Source organism: Nelumbo nucifera, chromosome 7 (genome assembly GCF_055504915.1).
Source record: "Nelumbo nucifera cultivar China Antique chromosome 7, China Antique-T2T, whole genome shotgun sequence".
Lineage (NCBI taxonomy): Eukaryota > Viridiplantae > Streptophyta > Magnoliopsida > Proteales > Nelumbonaceae > Nelumbo > Nelumbo nucifera.
Genome location: NC_142655.1, coordinates 7,145,348 through 7,164,757, shown reverse-complemented (window position 1 = coordinate 7,164,757; position 19,410 = coordinate 7,145,348). Strand labels below are relative to the sequence as shown.

At 38.2% G+C, this 19,410-nt stretch overlaps 1 protein-coding gene and 1 pseudogene across 1 annotated transcript; one reads left to right on the top strand and one right to left on the bottom strand.

Moving 5' to 3' along the window:
* Window positions 1-798: 798 nt before the first annotated feature.
* Window positions 799-10,231, bottom strand: LOC104589960 (receptor-like protein EIX2; annotated as a pseudogene).
* A 135-nt stretch (window positions 10,232-10,366) lies between these two features.
* On the top strand, window positions 10,367-19,410 carry LOC104589961 (phenylacetaldehyde reductase-like). Its single transcript, XM_010248446.3, has 6 exons — window positions 10,367-10,803; window positions 11,388-11,557; window positions 13,583-13,774; window positions 16,217-16,379; window positions 17,390-17,576; window positions 19,101-19,410. The coding sequence occupies exons 1-6, from the start codon at window positions 10,686-10,688 to the stop codon at window positions 19,243-19,245; spliced, it is 975 nt and encodes a 324-aa protein (XP_010246748.1). The 5' UTR covers window positions 10,367-10,685; the 3' UTR covers window positions 19,246-19,410.

The window sequence follows — 19,410 nt, the reverse complement described above, 5'->3', positions numbered from 1 at the left end:
AATTTCCTAAACTGAACTTGTTAAACCTTGTTCCTAGCTCGATGTGTTTGACACTTGTTTCAAAAACATAAAATGGCTTTTCTTAGAAAACCTATTTCTGTTAGGCCAAACGGATTAGATATGTAAAACACAGACTCGAATTTGATTCATTTACATATCTGGAAATCTAGTTCGATTAAAATAACTAAATCTATAAAAAAATTATGACACGTTTACAAATTTAAATATAAAACAAAATATGTAGTACAGATAAAAAATAAAATTTTCAAAATCCAAAGTTCCACTAGTTTCAAAGAATTTTAATACAAAAAATGATATTTATTATATGTAGGTATGTATGTAATTGGATTGGATCCTAACCGATTTGATCAAGCAATATCTGAATTCATTCCAATTAATAAGCAGATATTATTCTGGTATCCAATTGATCCAATTATGGCTAAATGAATTTCCAGATCCAAATTAAATGAATGGATTCGAATTTGAATAGGATTAAATCTGATCCATTTGCATCCCTATTTTCTCTATAATTTATTTATCCCTAAAAATAATTAAAATATGATGACAGTTTTTAACAAACAGGACTATTATAATTAGCATTAGCCTCCTGGGGAGAGGGGGTTGGAAATTATTAGGTCTTTACTATTGAGAAGAAATAGCAAAAGTTTATAGCTAATTCCAACTTAACAATAATGCATTTTTCTCATTCAGATATTGGACTGCATAATGGCACACCAAGATTGACTGTTGGCAATGATACTCGTAGATATTAATAAAAAAGCACACTGTTCCTGGAAAGAGTAGTTCATGTTATCTAGCATGCAGGTTTTACTTTTTACAGAGTATGCCTTAGTGGGTAGCAACTTTCTCTCAGAAATTAAATAATGGAATTATTTTCTTTTGATAATCGAACTAGACAGCTCAGCAGTATGGATGGACCTTCAGAAAATTGCTACTAATCTTGTTTGAAACATGCCTACTTAATACATCAATAGGATGTTCCTTTAAATAAATATGTCTCAAGCATGGCATGCCAAAAGCACCTAGATAAATTGACTCATGATTGCTTTGATGCTAAAACTGACTGAATGTGGGTTCTCTGTAATGGATCTGACCTTATCAATGAAAAGGGAAGGAAAAAACTACAAAAAGAAGATAAAGATCATAATAAATAAAACCAGAGACATTAAACTAAAGAAATCTCCATCAAGCAAAAGAGAAATAGATCACCTTTAAAATCATTGAAAGTCAGATTTGCCTTGTTTTGGGTAGTCATCCATACACAAACTTAAAAAGGAGTGGAGTAACTATTTCTTGAACAAAAAATTATTCATTTAAGTATGACATTATTACTTGCATCATCCATATCACTGTGAGTAGCCTGCAAGAAGTACCTTGGAACAAAAGACATGGCCTCTCAACTTGAAAGAATCTTAATAATGTCATAATTTAGAGATTTATTGGTGATGACGTCGCTTCTTGTGGGACATGGCTTTGCCGCTTCCTACTTCCAATATTCTATCAACAATTTTATCTACAATACTGAAATAAGCATCACTCCATGGCCTTCTTACTGCTAGAACAAAAAAAGGTACCAAAAGACCTGCGGAAAATCCCAGACCAGTGCTCAAGTAAAACCATTTATCCTTGATTCCATTGCCAATTTCATCCTTAACAGTCACTTTTCTATTTGGAGGTCCACAAAGACCAGGGTTTCCATAGTATGAAGACTCATCAAAAGTCTGAAGCTGCCCTGAAAATGGGATCAAACCTGAGAAATTGTTGTTTGATAAGTTGAGATAACTCAAAGAAGCCATGGATGGCATGCTGGAAGGGATGACACCTGAGAGCTGATTATTTGAGACATCCAGAGACGACAGTTCATGTAAGTTCATGATTCCTTCAGGAAGGACTCCACTGATATAGTTCGTTGACAAGTTCAAAACTATTAAGCCTGACAAATTTATTATTGCTTCAGGGAAATCTCCATGTAAACTATTTTGAGACAGGTCTATGCAGGTTACAAGAGAAAGAGTTTTGGTGTATGTGCGAAGCTGGCCTTTAATGGACATAACCAAGTTCTCTTCATAGTAGAGTCTCCTGTATTTTCCATAGAACAGATACCGGTTGACATATTGTGGACGAGCCATTGCTTTAAGAACTCCTAGGTTGGCAGGAATCCTGCCAATCAAATTGTTTTGTGCAAGATCTAAAACTTGTAATGAACTAAGATTGAAAATTTGAGAAGGAATTCTTCCTGAAAATGTATTTGACCTCAACCGGAGGATTCTAAGAACAGTCAGGCTTCCTCCAATCCAAGGTGGAATATCACCTGAGAATCTGTTGTTGCCGAGATCTAGAGTTTCCAAATTTATGCAATTCTGCAAAGATAATGGAAGCACCCCTAATAGCCTATTATTGCTTAGGTGCGGTGTCTGAAGCTGCTTTAACTGACCAACTGACCACGGAAGTGACCCAGATAGATTATTCTGTCTGAGGTCTAAGGCCTTTAGTAATGAACAATTTCCTAAGCTTGAGGGGATACTGCCCATTAAATAATTTCTTGAAAGGCTAAGGACTTCTAGAAATATCATCTTTCCAATGGTGGTTGGAATTTCACCTGTTATATGGTCACCTGAAAGGGAAAGAAAGATTAAATTTGGTAGTACTTCACCAATGTTTGATGGAATAGAACTGGTAAGTTGATTGTCAGAGAGATCCAACAATTCAATCTTGACTGTTGGAAGAGTTATGGGTCCTTGTAAGAGGTCGGATCGGAAATCAACATCTGCAAAGGGAGCAACATTGAGTGGGTTTGGCAGCCAACCTTGTAACTTGTTAGAGTACACAAAACAGGGGTATTTTGGTCATTTGGATTTATCTATTTGAGAGTGAAAAGTCTGTTTTATTCAAGTTTAAGTTATGTGCCCCATCACTTATGAGGGACAATATGGTCTTTCTTGTAACTATGTTATTGGAGATAAATACAAGTGGGTTGACTAGAGAGTGGATTGATTCTTTCCTCTACTAGCTGAACCCTTCTTCTTCTTCTCCTCTTCTTCTTCTTCTTCTTCTTCTTCTTCTTCTCCTTTTTCTCTACTGTAACCTAGGACTAAATAAGGTTTTCACATGGTTCACCCAGTTTTTTTCGCCCTCCTCTCTAGGGTTTTGCAGATTTCTCAAGAACCATTGGGAGATTAAGGGAAAGGCTGAAAAGGAGTGGTCGTTTTTCTCTGTAGGAGGCCTTCATGCCTCCGGTTTGTGGTGCAGTGGCTGTTTGTGATGATTGGTAAGAAGCTCTCTATTCGATGGTACGAAGAGAGCAGGTTCGGGTGAACAATGTTCAGCTGAGTACAAGTTGGTTCTATAGAGTGCAGTGTAAGTGTTTGGTTTAATGGATGAGTGATTTCAGCCCTTGTATTTGGTGTGTGAATGGTTCTGCAATGTGCAGTACAGATGTTTGATTTAATGACTAAGTGATTTCAGCTTTTGTATTTGATGTGTAATGTGTATTTGAAGAAGTTGGTGGTGCTGAAAGTGAGATAAGTTTTGTGGAGGTGCGTGAGGTTGTGCTGAATATTTGAAGGTGAATTAGTTAAGATGGCATCGATTGGAGATGGGAATGACAATAAAACAATCGTTATAATTTCTCTAGATTACCTAAATGTTCAAATGACATCTATTAAGTTGAATGGTGAGAATTATGTGCCATGGGAAAAATCTGTGGAGGTGTTTTTAAAAGCCAAGAAAAAAGTAAAACATGTGAGAGAAGAGAAACCCTCCTCTGATTCTCTAGGGTTCAGTGATTGGGAACAAGAAAATGCACAAATAGTGACATGGCTGTGGAATAGCATGGAACAAAAAATTAGCGTGAACTTTATGTTCCTAGACACAGCAAAAGAAATCTTGGATCATGCTAAGAAACTATATTCCAGGCAAGACAATACAACTAGGGTGTATCAGTTGTACCAAGAGTACTTTAATCTGAAGCAAGGCAGTCAAAGCTTGGAGGAATACTATGCAAGTCTGAGGAATATCCGAAATGAGCTCAATGTGTATCATTCTCTGACACAGGATGTTCAGATTCAGCAACAACAGCATGAACAACTTGATGTGACAAGGTTTCTGGTGGGTTTGAAGGCTGAATATGAGCCTGTCCGAGCACAAATACCGGGGGTCTGCTCTTCCCTCACTTGAAGAAGTTTTTGCCTGTCAGGAGGACATCTATTGAGTCTACAGAGCATTCTTCTCTCTCAGACAGATCTGGTTTTGTGGTGACTAGAGGGGGAGGTCGTGGAAATAGAGGTGGTGGTGGTGGTGGTCGTGGACTTCTAGGTAACCGTGGTAGTCCCATGTTTAACCGTGCTGGTGGCCGGAGTGGAGGTCAGGACTCAGGGGGAGGTCGTGGTAAAGGAAGAAGTAATGTCCCTAGGAAGTGTACATACTGTGGATTAGAGGGGCACATGGTTAATTTCTGTTATGATTTACATGGTCCACCCAACACTTGGGCTAACCATGCTATGACTAAGGGTAGTGGTATAGCTACTGAAAGTCAGCAAACTTACCCAATCCCCTCCACATCTACTGGTGTTTCTGGGAAGGAGATGGTGAGTGTACCCCGTGTAGTAGATGAGCAATTCCTTCAGACATCTTCTCAGCAGAACACTTACCCTTGCCCATTTAGGTATGGCTTGCTTGGCTTCCAAGCCTTCACACTGAATCATTGACTCCGGAGCCTCGGACCATATGTCTGGGACTCCTAATGTATTTTCTTCTCTTTTTCAGTCCTCCACATCTCAAATAGTTACTCTTGCTAATGGTTCTATATCTCCCATCTGTGGTGTTGGTGATGTTGATCTCTCCTCCTTGTCTTTATCATCTGTTTTATATGTTCCCAAGTTCCCCTTTAACCTTATGTCTGTTAGTAGATTAACCAAGTCACTTAATTGTTCCATAACCTTTTATCCCTCTTCTTGTGTGTTTCAAGATCTCAAGATGGGGATGAAGATTGGTGGAGGGTATGAGGCAGGTGGATTGTATTACCTTGATGGTGGTGGCCCTCCAGTAGCTTTTCAGTCATCTCTTACTCCTCTTCAATGACACTGCAGACTTGGTCATCCCTCTCTCAAGGCTCTGAAGTTGCTAGTTCCTTCCTTGAGTCATCTTTCATCTTTGGATTGTGAGTCATGTCAGCTTGGGAAACATCATAGAGTCTCTTTTAGTCCAAGAGTTGATAGTCGTGTCTTGAGTCCTTTTTCTTTAGTTCATTCTGATGTCTGGGGTCCAATCAAAGTGATGTCATACAATGGCTATAAGTATTTTGAAATTTTTGTTGATGACTTTTTAAGGATGACATGGATTTATCTTATGAAAGATCACAGTGAATTGTTCTCTATTTTTCAAAACTTTTATGCTGAAATACGTACCCAATTTGGTGTTCATATTAAAATTCTTCGCTCCGATAATGCCAAAGAGTACACCTCAATACCATTTCAGTAATACTTAGAGCACCATAGGATAATTCATCAAACTTCTTGTGCCTACACCCCACAACAGAACGGTGTAGTTGAACGGAAAAATCGACTTTCTCCTTGAAACTGCTCGGTCTTTGATGCTTAATATGAATGTCCCAAAGCATTTTTGGAGTGATGCCGTCCTCACATCCTTTTTTCTCATCAATAGGATGCCCATGTCCATCCTTGGAAGTCAATCCCCCTTCTAGGTGTTGTTTCCCACCTTGTCTCTGTTTCCTCTCACCCCAAGAGTCTTTAGATGTGTTTGTTTTGTTCAAAACTTGGGACCTGGTTTAGACAAGTTAGATGCACGAGCTACTAAGTGTATTTTCCTTGACTACTCAAGGACTCAGAAAGGGTATAAGTGCTATAACCCTAACTTCCATAAGTCATTTGTGTGCTCCGATGTCACGTTCTTTCAATCGGTTCCTTTTTTCTCGGATATTGTGGTTTCTTCTCCTTTCCCTGTAGTTCCTCTTCCCGTCCCTATTGTGGATCCTCTTCCCATGGTTCCCATTTCAGTTAAAGATTCACCTCACATGCCAGTTACTACTGAGAGGCCACCAATCAGACAAGTGTATACTCACAGAAGAGCATCGGCCCCTTCTCCAATTCGGCCCTCGTCGACAGATCCTAGCATTGCTTCTTCTCCCTTGTACCTTGATCTTCCTATTGCCCTGCGGAAAGGTAAACGCACTTGTACTTCTCATCCTATTTGACACTATGTTTCAGCTGCTAACCTTTCTTCTTCTCATCGCAACTTCATGTCATTGCTATCATTTGTTTCCATTCCCAAGACTATCCAGGAAGCCCTTACCTCCCCAGGGTGGCAGAAAGCAATGGAAGAGGAACTATCTGCTCTACAACACAATCACACGTGGGAACTCACTGCTCCTCCTCCTGGTAAGCATTTTGCTGGGTGTAAGTGGGTCTACACAGTGAAGTATCTTCCAGATGGCAGTGTGGAGCGATTGAAGGCTAGGTTAATAGCCAAGGGCTATTCTCAGCTGTATGGTGTGGACTATATGAAGACATTTTCTCCTGTGGCTAAAATTGGTTTAGTTTGGGTGTTGATTTCATTAGCTGCTATGTATGATTGGCCTCTTGTGCAACTTGACATAAAAAATGCTTTCCTACATGGTGATCTCATTGAGGAAGTGTATATGGAGCAGCTGCCAAGGTTTGTTGCTCAGGGGGAGGATGGTAAGGTTTGTAGACTCAAAAAGACAATTTATGGACTAAAACAATCTCCACACGCATGGTTTGGCAGGTTCAATGAAGTAGTGAAAGACTTTGGGATGAAACAGTGTCAGGTAGACTATTCTGTGTTCATCCATGACTCAAACGATGGGAAAATCTTACTAGTGGTGTATGTGGATGATATTGTCATAACTGGGAGTGACAGTAATGGAATTGACAGGTTGAAGAAATTCCTACAGGACAACTTCAATACGAAAGATTTAGGTAAGCTGAAGTACTTCCTGGGAATAGAAGTTGCAAGGTCAAGGCATGGAATTAACTTATGTCAAAGAAAATATGTTCTTGACCTACTTGAAGAAATATGACTATTAGGTGCTAAACCAGCAAAGACTCCTATGGAACTTAATGTCAAGTTGAGTGTTGATGCAGGAGAAGAGTTTGATGATCCTGTAAGATATAAGAGGTTGGTGGGAAAATTGAATTATTTGACTATTACCCGACCAGATATATCATTTGTTGTAAGTACGGTGAGTCAGTTTATGCAACATCCTCGGATTCCTCACTGGGAAGCATTTCTAAGGATTGTTAAGTACCTGAAGGGTGCTCCAGGTCGTGGTTCTATATCAGACAGAAGATCAACTACAAGGTATTGTACCTTCCTTGGTGGCAATCTTGTAACTTGGAAGAGCAAGAAACAAATAGTGGTAGCAAGGAGTAGTGCAGAAGCTGAGTACAGAGTTATGGCTCATACAACATGTGAACCAGTATGGTTGAAGAACTTGCTACAAGAGATGGGGTTCTTGATTGACAAACCCATGAGACTATACTGTGATAACTAAGCTACTGTTCACATCTCTTCCAACCCAATCTTCCATGAGAGAACCAAGCATATTGAGGTCGATTGTCACTTTGTGAGAGAGAAAGTGATGAGTGGAGTGATAACCACATCTCATCTGAGCTCAGGAAATCAGTGGGCAGATTTCTTTACAAAGTGTTTGTCTCGGGGCAGAGTAGATTATATTTGTGACAAGCTGGGACTACATGACATATACTCTCCAGCTTGAGGGGGAGTGTTAGAGTACACAAAACAGGGGTGTTTTGGTCATTTGGGTTTATCTATTTAAGAGTGAAAGGTCTGTTTTATTCAAGTTTAAGTTATGTGTCCCATCATTTATGAGGGACAATATGGTCTTTCTTGTAACTATGTTATTGGAGATAAATACAAGTGGGTCGGCTAGAGAGTGAATTGATTTTTTCCTCTATTGGCTGAATCCTTCTTCTTCTTCTTCTTCTTCTCTACTGCAACCTAGGACTAAATAAGGTTTTCACATAACTGATTGAAAGAAACATTTAACAAAGATAACCTAGAAGAAACATCCCATAACCAGCTGGGAATAGGACCTGAAATACTAACATTTGATATAAATACATGACTCTACTTTGGGTTTCAAGCCAAGCTGGAAAAAGGGGGCCCAACTGGCAAGATCCCATATCAAGATTCTGAACTTGAAATGGGGGGGCCCAGCTGGAGCTGATATTCAAAACTAAGGAGTTGGAAGTCATATGTAAGAACTTCAATTTACTTTACTTTGAGAAATGAGCTTCAGAGACAAGTCCTGTCAGTTGATTGGAGGATACATCCAAACTAACCAAATTGGAAAGCTGTCCTAAAGTATCAGGTAGACTTCCATTCAGCTCATTCCCTCCAAGCCCCAAATCTTCTAGGAGAGGCAATCTCCCCAAGGTCGTAAGAATGGGACCTTTAAATAAGTTATATTCCAATCTCAGTTCTACAAGATTCACCAGCTGACCCAGCCATTCAGGTAAATTCCCAATCAAGTGGTTATTGCTCAATCTCAGGTGTATCAAATTTGCTAAGGGGCTCCGAGACATGCAATTTTCTGTTCCCTCAAGAAAATTCGGTAAGCTCTTGCTCAAGTTATTACTGGATAAATCCAAAATTTGCAAGTTGCACAGTTTACTGATGGAGCTTGGGATCCCTCCCTCAACAGTATTGTCAAATAAATCAAAGATGACCAGAGACGTCATATTTCCAATGGAGGCAGGGAGCTTCCCATGCACTCTATTTGAAGCTAAGTTCAGAACCTCAATTTTTCTCCAACTTCCCCTGAGAAGTTGTGTAAAACTAACAGAAAGATTATTGTTTCCAGAAAGATCCAAATATTACAAATTTGGAAGCTCAGAAATACCAAGGGGAATCTTTCCATTCAAACCTGCATTACTCATATCCAATGACAAAAGGCTGCTCACATTCACAATCCAATCAGGAAATTTTGAATCAAAGTTATTAAAACTGAGATCAATAACAGTGAGTGAAGTAAAATTTACAGATTGCAGAGATGGAATGGGGCTAAATATGCCACAACCTGATAAATGCAACTCATTCAACAGTGGAAGGTTATTTAGCACCTGAACCCAATCAGACCATACCGGGGAGAGGTCCACCCCATTCAATGCAAGGTTTCTCAGAAGACCAAGACCGGCTACCCATTTAATATCATCAACAGCCAAAGCAGAGAATCTAGAAGAGATAATGCAAACTAGACAGATTGCCCAAGTTAGGAGGAATTTTTCCAGTGAACCCAGCATCAGACAAGTTTAAGTAGCGTAATCTCTTCAGAGAACCAATGAAGTTAGGAATTGGGATGCCTTGGAATGTATTGAGACTCAAGTCTAAGTAACTCAAGGACTTGAGCCTCAACAAAGCAGGATCAATCTGCCCACTTAAGTTCCAGAACCCATACCTGCTAGGAGAATCAAAGTTGTATGGATGTGGGTTGTGGAGATCAATTGCAATTACAGCTCCAGTGCTAGTCACAACTCACCCCCCTCCACTGGCAACAATCGTTTCCATTCCATGGGGAGAGCCGATTTTCAGGATCTCTCAAGCCATTTCTGAAGTCAACAAGTGCTTTCCTATCAGATTCTGAGCATGGAGTATCAGCGTTGCAAACAAGCTTTCTTGACAACAAACACAGAATTAACAAAATCTGGCCAAAAGCAGAAAACATTCCCATTACTTCAACAACCCTAGCTGACAGTCTGCGAATTAGTGTCAACCATGGTAGTTGATATTTCCAGATTTCCTTTCTGTTTCTTGAGTCACAAGAAACTTTGCCATTGTATTAAGAAGATTTGAGGGCATAACAGTTTGTCTTCATGAACAGAAAAAGATAGTATAGATAAGAATCCAGTTTTCATAAGTCAAAAAAAGCAGATATGAACTTATCTCTTTGAAGCTTGAAACAAATTTTATATTCATGAAAGCAATTTTGTATTCCCAAAGTTGGTGAATTATGGTTTAGACAAATAACATTCCAATTCAAACGGCTTTGAATATCAAGACTCAAGTTTAAAAGGAGAAAAAGCTCCTTTTGATAGTAAATAATATAACCACGTCATCCATGTTATCAGAGTACGGTTTCTAACAAAATGTGAAACGTGGCATTATTATCCACCGACAAAAGGTGCCAGTTAATTTTTGAGAGTGAAAGTTAAGCAAATCAACCTGCCACGCGGCGTTGGGAAGTTGGATCCCATACACAAGGATCCGAATCCAACAGTGCAGATGTCAGTACCGCATTTTCAAGCCGTAAGAGATAAACGGCCACATTGGCGCCCCATAAAGCGCGCCCTATTTGGAGATATTCACAGTACACGGTTGGGATGTGCTGGGGCGCAGATGCGAAGGGAACGACTGACAACTGACACTGACAGAGTGCGTTTCTGCCACGCTTCAGGATTCGGTCTCCGCCGTCGGCCGTATTAACATCTTACACATTCTATGCATTCATACTCATCGTGAATCGGCATGAATTTCGAACTGACATCAATTCTGACCCTGAGCTTATCGATCATTCTCCCTAAACATCAATTCTGATCCTGAGGTTATCGATCATTCTCCCTAAATAAATATCGGAGTCAGGCGTCAAGAATCAAGCATCAAAGAAAATGAGTGGTGCCGGCAAGCTCGTCTGTGTCACCGGAGCTTCTGGTTACATTGCTTCATGGCTGGTGAAGCTCTTGCTTCAGCGAGGATACACCGTCAAAGCTTCAGTTCGCGACCGAAGTCAGTAATAGCCACTCTTACCATCTATTATTCATGTTTCTGCATCAGAGATTCTATTGGTTTCCACTTTGGGGTTCTTTTGTTTTTGTTTGTAAATTCGTTAGGCCCTGAACTAGTTTTACTTCATCTTCTACTTCAATTATGGACAAGAACATCGGCATACCCATTTTAGGATTATTACGCTATTTACTTATTTGTTTGTGGGAGAGGGGAGTGGTACCCAGTTGAGGAACTTGCCTTATTGGCTCGGATTTCTTCTCTATCGGTTGCTCCGGTAAGTAAGGAGTACCGACGGTTGCAGGGGATTAAATAGAAAGGGCAAGTTTGTCCAGTTCATTTGGATCAAAATTCCAAATACCCAGTTTGGGATTTAGTTATAATGATTATGAAATTTTATTAAATTCATTCTGTGGAAGTTCTGAGGAATGACATACTGATAACATGCCTTCTAGTAACTTTACTGCTTTTAATATGTGACTTGAAGACTTGTGGAACATTAAATGTTATGGAGGTCGTTAATGTAACAGCAAGTCAGTAACAGACTGAGGGTGCTGGTCTTTTTTTTTTCTGTACTCTTCTTACAGATGATCCAAAAAAGACTGCACACTTACGTGCTCTTGTTGGAGCAAAGGAAAGACTTCATTTGTTCAAAGCAAATTTATTGGAGGAAGGATCTTTTGATTCTGTGGTTGAAGAATGTGAAGCTGTTTTCCATACAGCATCTCCTTTTTATCATAATGTCACAGATCCACAGGTTTTTTCCAATACTAATTCTGCCATACTAGCTGTAGTTGTTTGTTTCACTTTATTAATTTGATTAGGCATTAATGTTCTGAACCTGCTTTGTTTATTACCCTTTGTTATTTTAATTATTAATCTTTCATCTTCGTAATGAGATTTGTTTACAGTTCCCTGCTAGACTTTCTAGACTTTTCTTTGGTTGTCCCCTCATTTGGCATTTTTGTGCATAAATAAAATGGATCTTTTTTTATTTGTAACAATGAGACTTCATAGATCTAAATTAAAGAATGATATTTTTTGAGAGAAGGTAAAGTATAAATGTATTAATATGAACAAAATACAGCAAGATGCTATACTCGGGGGCCCTAAAAATCTGTCCCCTCTGACCTCGACCCCCCACCCTTTACAAAAAGATTGTCATTTACAAAAAAGGAATCAAAACCTACTCCCTTAAACAACCTATGACCAGCCAACCATGAATACATCTTTCCCAAAATTTTCTGAAAAAAGCATCAGCGGAACTAGACTTGTTTTTGAGGACCCTTGCATTCCTCTCTGGCCAAAGACACCAAAATGCCACTGCTGGGGTAATATTCCAAATCATCTTTCCTCTTATGCTCAGCCCTTCCACCCTCCAGCCTCTAACAAACCCCTCAATTGATCCTGGGCAACGATTTTGAACTTCAAATAAACCTGAAACTCTATTCCAAATCCCACTAGAGAAAATACAATGCAGAAAAAGATGATCTACTGTTTCCCACTATCCTTCACACACACAACAGTCTGAATCTAACACAAATCCTTTCTGTGCCAGGTTGTCCCTTGTGAGTATTCTTTAAGGTAGGAGGACTATACAAAGAAAGAAATTTTTGAAGCACAGTTTTACTCCAAATGATGTGAGCTAGGACTGGTTGTCCTTTTGCATTGTCCAATACCTTATAAAAGGACTTAACTGTGAAAACTCCAGATTTCTCCCACTTCTAAACTCTTCTGTCAGACCTGCCAGCCTCCACCTGTATGTTATACAACTGCTGTAGTAACCCCATCCACTCATCCACTTCCCAATCATTTAAATTCCTTCTGAATTGTGTAGCCCAGACCACGTAACCATCTTGGATCTGCAAGTAATCAGCAAATTTGACTTCCTTATCCATTGCAATTTCAAACAGGGCTGCAAAACTCTCAGCCAAGGATCTCTCTCCACACCAAACATCTTTCCAGAATTTGATGCACTCCCCATTTCCTATTTTGAATTTCACTCCTGCAAACATGTTATATGCCTTTACAATTCCTTTCCAAGCTGAGCACCCATAGGATTGGTTTGAAGCCCCCAAATCCCACCTTAAATTCCTTTTAGCATATTTGGCTCGCACCACTTTTTTATACAGGTATCTTATTTTATTTTATTACCTTATTGAATAATTTAGTCAGCCATTATAACCCTACCTCTCTCATATATTTTCCCAGTTCTATTGGAATCTCATCAGGTTCAAATGCCTTTCTCTTCATCTTATTTAGTGCCTCCCTAAGTAATTATAGTTTTACGAAGGTGCATATTATTTTTAACACTATTAAAATTAGAGTTGCTAATCTCTCCCCCATTAGCTCCCTATACATGTTCATTTAATATTTTTTCAAACTAATTTTTCCACATTTCTTTGATTTCCTCATCTATTACCAAGACTCTTTGATCTTTCTCTTTAGTGCACCTGACATGGTTTAAATCTTTGCCTTTCCTTTCTCTCATCTTTGTTAGTTTATAAATCACATTTTCTTTCTCCTTCTTTAGTACCTAATTTATGATAAATCTCATCATATGCCTTAGATTTAACTTCTTACTTTCTTTGTTAACAAAGTGGTATTCTATAAAATCTCAAATCCCCCTCCAATGGTGCTAACGATATTTTGATTGATGCTTATATGGACTTTCTATTTTAAGTTTGTATAATTTTACTTGTTCATTGTTGTGCCATGATGCCTTTCTTTTGTTTATGTAAAATAAATGAGTGTTCCGTCTCTGTTTCATTCTGTGTTTCAGGCTGAATTAATTGACCCTGCAGTAAAGGGAACTCTTAACGTTCTTGGTTCCTGCAAAAAAGCTTCATCTGTTAAAAGGGTGGTTGTAACATCATCAATGGCTGCAGTTGCATACAATAGAAAACCTAGAAATCCTGACGTGGTTGTTGATGAAACTTGGTTTTCTGATCCAGAATTTTGTAAGGAGACAAATGTGTGTAAATATTCTCCCTTCATTTTGATCTTTTCTTTAGTATCTGATCACTTTTTTTTTTTTTTTAAGGAGATAAGAACTTGATTGCACCATGATTAATTGTTTTACACTTTTCTTTTTTGATAGCTAGTCTTGCACACTTTCAGGTCACCAAATTATTACCAGTGAAAGTACAATTGTCAAATGTTGAACACCTTCATCAACAGACTTAGCCCAATCAACATCACTATAAACTTCAACCTAATATGCCCATGAACCATGATTAACATACAATATCCCTTTACCAAAGGTAGCTTTCTAGTTTCAAAAACAACAAGGTTCTCACTTTCTTCAACATGAGGGATTTATATGGCTAGTGCATGAATTAGTAGCTGAATGTGCTAGCAACCTATGATATGTTCAGTCAAGTCACATAGATATAGAACTTTTAATAAGCCTCTGATAATGTCCTTGTATTCAATAAGTTCCCCTTCACTAGCATCCACTTTGTAATTGGGATCTTATAGAGTACGCACTGGTTTAACTTTGGACTTGGTAGTTTCCTTCAATAAATATAGGGCATATTTCCGTTTTTGATCGGTAATTAGTAATCTTATTGGTGCTATCAAACTATACAGTAGGGGTTTTTAAGAAATGTACAGTTTCTATAATACATTGAAGTTGGCCTAAGTTACTCCCCCTATCCAATAAGAGCCCCACAAGGTTAACAATTCATAAACAATTTGTTTACCCCAGTGAATATTTTCCCCTCATTGTAGCCTCTCCAGTAACAGCCTCTTTGGTTAATGAGTTAGCAAGGGAATTGGCTGACTGAGGGGTCTAAAAGAATTATCTTGTGTGGCCAAGGTCCTAGCCTTTCCCCTCTTACCAGAAGATAGTAGTCTTGGAATCTTCTATAATGAGGCTTTGAAAACCTGCATATAATATTGTTTCACTTTAATAAATCTTTGATGCTTGAAAAAACAGAATATCATATTAATTTGTTGAGGTTTCCATTTATGTTAGTGAGGTAGATTGAAGGCAACTTTCTTCTTTAAAAACATTAACATATCCATGAGAATTTTATTAATCAGAGAATGAAGATGAATCTGTACAATAAATAGCAGCATTCTGTAACTGGTATCTGGATTATGCACCATTAAAAGACCTTCAGCTCCCCTAACCCTTCTTACCTCATACCTTGTCCCTTAACCTACCCCTCTAGGGCAGGCCCCAAATAGAACTCCACCCAATCCACACCTTTCCTTGCAAGTGAATCAATAGGTACATTAGTCTCCTGATAACTCAATAAGATATTCAAGTTGCAGGCCAGAAACCTATCTTCTTGAATGGTGTCTGAATTCCAAGGATGTATCTGGCCTACCTTATCAACTGTGATATCTCCTACCACCTCCAGTTTAGAAGGTTGTAGGCCAGAAGCAGCTTTTGCTTGGTCTTATTGTTGTAGGTTGTGATTGATGGGTTCATTCGGGTTGTTTGTTGGACAAGTTGTTCAGGCTCTGCTTTAATTAGAAAGGTTTCTTGATTGCCCAGATAAAAATCCCAGGAACATGCAATGTCAGCATGATTTAAGCAAGTTGTGGCCAATTTACAGGCATGATATGGGTTTTCTGATGGAATGATCTTATTTATGACAATATGGTGAGCAAAGAAATGCTAATCATAGAGGGAGTTGGTGGTGATAATGTGAAGGAGGGGGAGAGAAAGTAGAGAAGGCATTGGCATCAGAGAGGGGAGAGAATGGTTCTGGGAGTTTGAAGCTAACAAAGGTCCTAATGTAGTTAGGCACTTTAAAAGTCAAAAGAATCAGCATCAGATTCAGATTTCAAAGGTATTCACCAGGCTGAAAGGGGGCTTCTCAACTGTGGGGATATTCTCTTGGTGTAATTTGGGGTTTTGGGGCTTTTGGAGTTTAGGTAGGGCATGTGTATTTTATCTGTTTGTGTCAAGGACGGGGTAATGTTGTAAGGGTAGGGTGGATGAAAGGCCTGAATTTGTATTGGTGAGTGGTAGTAACTAGTAAGTTGGTGCCTGCCTAGGGTTGATTTTGTGGGGTTGTCATCTCTCTCAGATGTTTTCTTTTTTGGTACAATCTCTCTAATCACTTTTCTTTGTAACTTCTTTTTTCTTTTAATAAATTTTATTTTTACCTTAAAAAATGTTTTGGGTTGTAATCTTTATTAGGATTTATTTTGTTATTTGATTTTATTTGAGTTGTACAATTGTACTAATGTTTTGATTGATTTTTAACCAAAATTTTTTAAGTTAGTATATCACTTTTACATACAAAAAGGTTGAGCTTCTGGAATCATCATATGTTGATAAATGTGTCTACACTTGTTTTTATCCCTCTTGTTTCTGGGTTCCAATAGCACTTATTTAACAGAATTCCACTATATCTTCTCTGAAATGCTACTTCATAAATTTCTTGGCTTTTCTTAGGCTTGGTATTTACTTTCAAAGACCTTGGCTGAGGCTGCAGCCTGGAAATTTGCAAAAGAAAATGGGATTGACATGGTTACAATAAATCCAGCAATGGTCATTGGCCCTCTTTTACAGCCAACACTTAATACAAGTGCAGAAGCAATTCTGAAATTAGTTAATGGTAAGCTCACTCCCTTACATTCTTCATCTTAATATGCAAATATACTCCAACAGCCCTAAACAAGTGCAAAATACAACAATTAAATTGCCTAAAATTGCTGCCTAGGAAAACAGACGTGAACAAGAATGGTTTTGTTCTGATCAATTGGAGCTTCTCATGAAATTTATAACTTGTATAACATAATAATTTTTTCATCTTGACCATTTCTTTTTCTTCATATTCAATTTGATTCTAATGCGACTGCCAGTATCAAAGCAGTGTAGAAATCATTCCTTACCCCTGTTTTTCTTTTTTTTTTTCTGGCACCCCGGTTTTTCTTCATTCACTGGCTTCCAAGATCAGTCAATTTTTTAGCAAATAGTTTCACAAGAATGGTTTTCTCAAGGAGGGTGCTATTTTGGCACATATCATTACCAACTCGATGGTTTCTTCTGTATATTTTGTTTGAGAGACCCCATTTACACCATTGAGCAGCCACCTATTCTCCTTTTTGTGTTAATTCTTGGGGCTTTGTGGTTTACATTGTAACCCACACCTGCATACATTTGTACAATGTGTTTAAAATATATTTTCTTTGGCTGCTCAAAGAACATTTTTTTTCACTTTTACAATTCAGATCCATACCGTGATTTAGCCCAAAATAATTTTTCTTTATAGGTAACTTCCCTGACCTGAAGTATGTTTTGACATTCCCTTGATGCCAGTATACCACTGAACAAGAATCTAAAAAAGAAAATCACTTTCAACAATGACACCCTTAGAAGCTAGAAAGGCTTATAATTGACCTGTAGAATATTTTCTACACACATACAATCAAACATTTTGTAAAATATTGGAACACAACTTTGCATGTTTTTATTTCCCCTTTCATTCCAATTTCAAGAAATTCCCCTCCCACCCTGAGCCCCTACTTTCTCTAATGGGTAAGAGAAGTAAATACTAAATAATTCATTAAAATGCCTTTGCTTCTGGTTACATTATTATTGTTCCCGAAATTTTGTACATTGCAGGTACAAATACATATCCCAATGCAACACTTGGATGGGTTAATGTTAAAGATGTTGCGAATGCTCATATTCAGGCATTTGAGATTCCTTCAGCCAGTGGAAGATATTGCTTAGTTGAGAGTGTTGTTCATTATTCAGGGGTTGTGAAGATTCTACATGAGCTTTTCCCTTCTTTCCACCTCCCTAACAAGTAAGTTTCAAAGGAGATATATCAAACATTATTTTTATTATGATCCTTGACCAAGTTAGGAAATCAAGAATCTCATGTTGTGATGGAGAAAATAGATATGCATCTCCTTTCTATATTAGGGATGAGCATTTGGTCTATTTAGTTAAAAACCAAACAGGATGAACCAAAACCAAATTAAACGAACGCCTAAGAGGGAAAACCAAAACGAAAACCAAATAAGCTAAAACCAAAATTTTTTGTTCGATTTTTTTTACCCCTAGTTCATATGGCGGCTTTATAATTGCTTTCAAGAGATTTCATTCATCAACATAGGAAGGGGGATTGAGCATCCCTATCCCCTTTTTGTTCACTTCAGTCAGGATATAATGCTTAACAAGCTTTCTTAGCAAGACAATTACTTCAGTGAATTTTGATTTAGGATAGCATAAGTTAAAGACCTTCTGCAGTCAGCAGTTTCTAAAGCTTTTTTTCTGCTATCGCCATTGTGCATAAAGCACAAATTCTTGGTAATAAATGATATACAAGACTTAGATGGCATCTCCTCCAAGCCTATGTTACTTGGGTTTGGTTGTGGATGTTGGGTGTAGGTATAAGTCTAGGGATTAAATCCTTTTTTCTTCAAAATTGGACTAAAGATTGATCCACCAATTGGTACAATACGTGGACACATACATTGGAGAAATAATGCCTGACTCAAGAAACCTATATTCAATATTTTATATGCACTTTAGGGTGGAAAAGATTATTTTATATGCACTTCATTATTGATTTAAGAAAATCAATAACTTGTCAGATGATAACTATAATATGAAACATAGTTCTGTATTGGCATTCCTTTCTTGCTCGGTGCAATGATACATCTTAGACTGTGACGCTAGAGATATGTGGGTTTGGGACTAAGAGCGGCCACTTTGTGATAAAATGCCAAAGATTAAGTCCATATCCAGTCCACCCCTCTCAATAATGATTGGGACCAGCATTGGGTAATGGCCTTTTATATCTCCAATCTTAGACTTCTGATTAAAAATTTGTGTTAGGTGCATGGCCAATTAGGGGTACTTGCTAGGTGTAATGGTAAAATCATAGGCTGACAGGCATGAGAAGATGGATTTGAGCCTGAAAGGGGCCAGTTTGTGCAAAAAAATAATGTCGAAGGTTAGGTATCCATTCATCCTACCCCTCCCAAGTCCCTGGACAACCAATCATTGAAACTTTAACCAACCAATATGAACGAGTTATTATTTGATAAAAAAAGCATACATGAATTTGATGGATCTGACACTTCCCAAACCCAGACATTGTCATGGTATGTCATGTCTGGCACACATACTTTTGGTAAACTGAAGAGGCTTGCTATCTCATGGACAAGAACACTTCTTCAAGGTAAAAGTGACATGTTTTCCTTTTTGTTAAGTCATTTTTAACTCTTCCCTTATTCAGATTTATGGTGAAATCACCTTTTTTTTGGGGAAATGTGTCTAATTGTACATGGTTCCTTGACAAAAGGCGCTTCATTCTTGGCAGGTGTGCAGATGATAAGCCTCACGTGCCAACATACCAAGTAAGCAAGGAGAAAGCAAAAAGCTTGGGCATCGATTTTATTCCCTTCAAGGAGAGCCTTAAGGAAACAGTTGAAAGCTTGAAAGAGAAAAACTTTTTCAGTTTCTAAATCTTAGTAGCTGCAAATGATGCAATCAAACAAATGAAGGTTCATTATCTCCAAGTGCTCTTAAATTTGTCCATGGGTAATATTTACAGCGACACAGTGAACTTATTATAATGTGTATTTGCATCAACTATTATTGATATATAAATACAAGACTATGACCCTAAA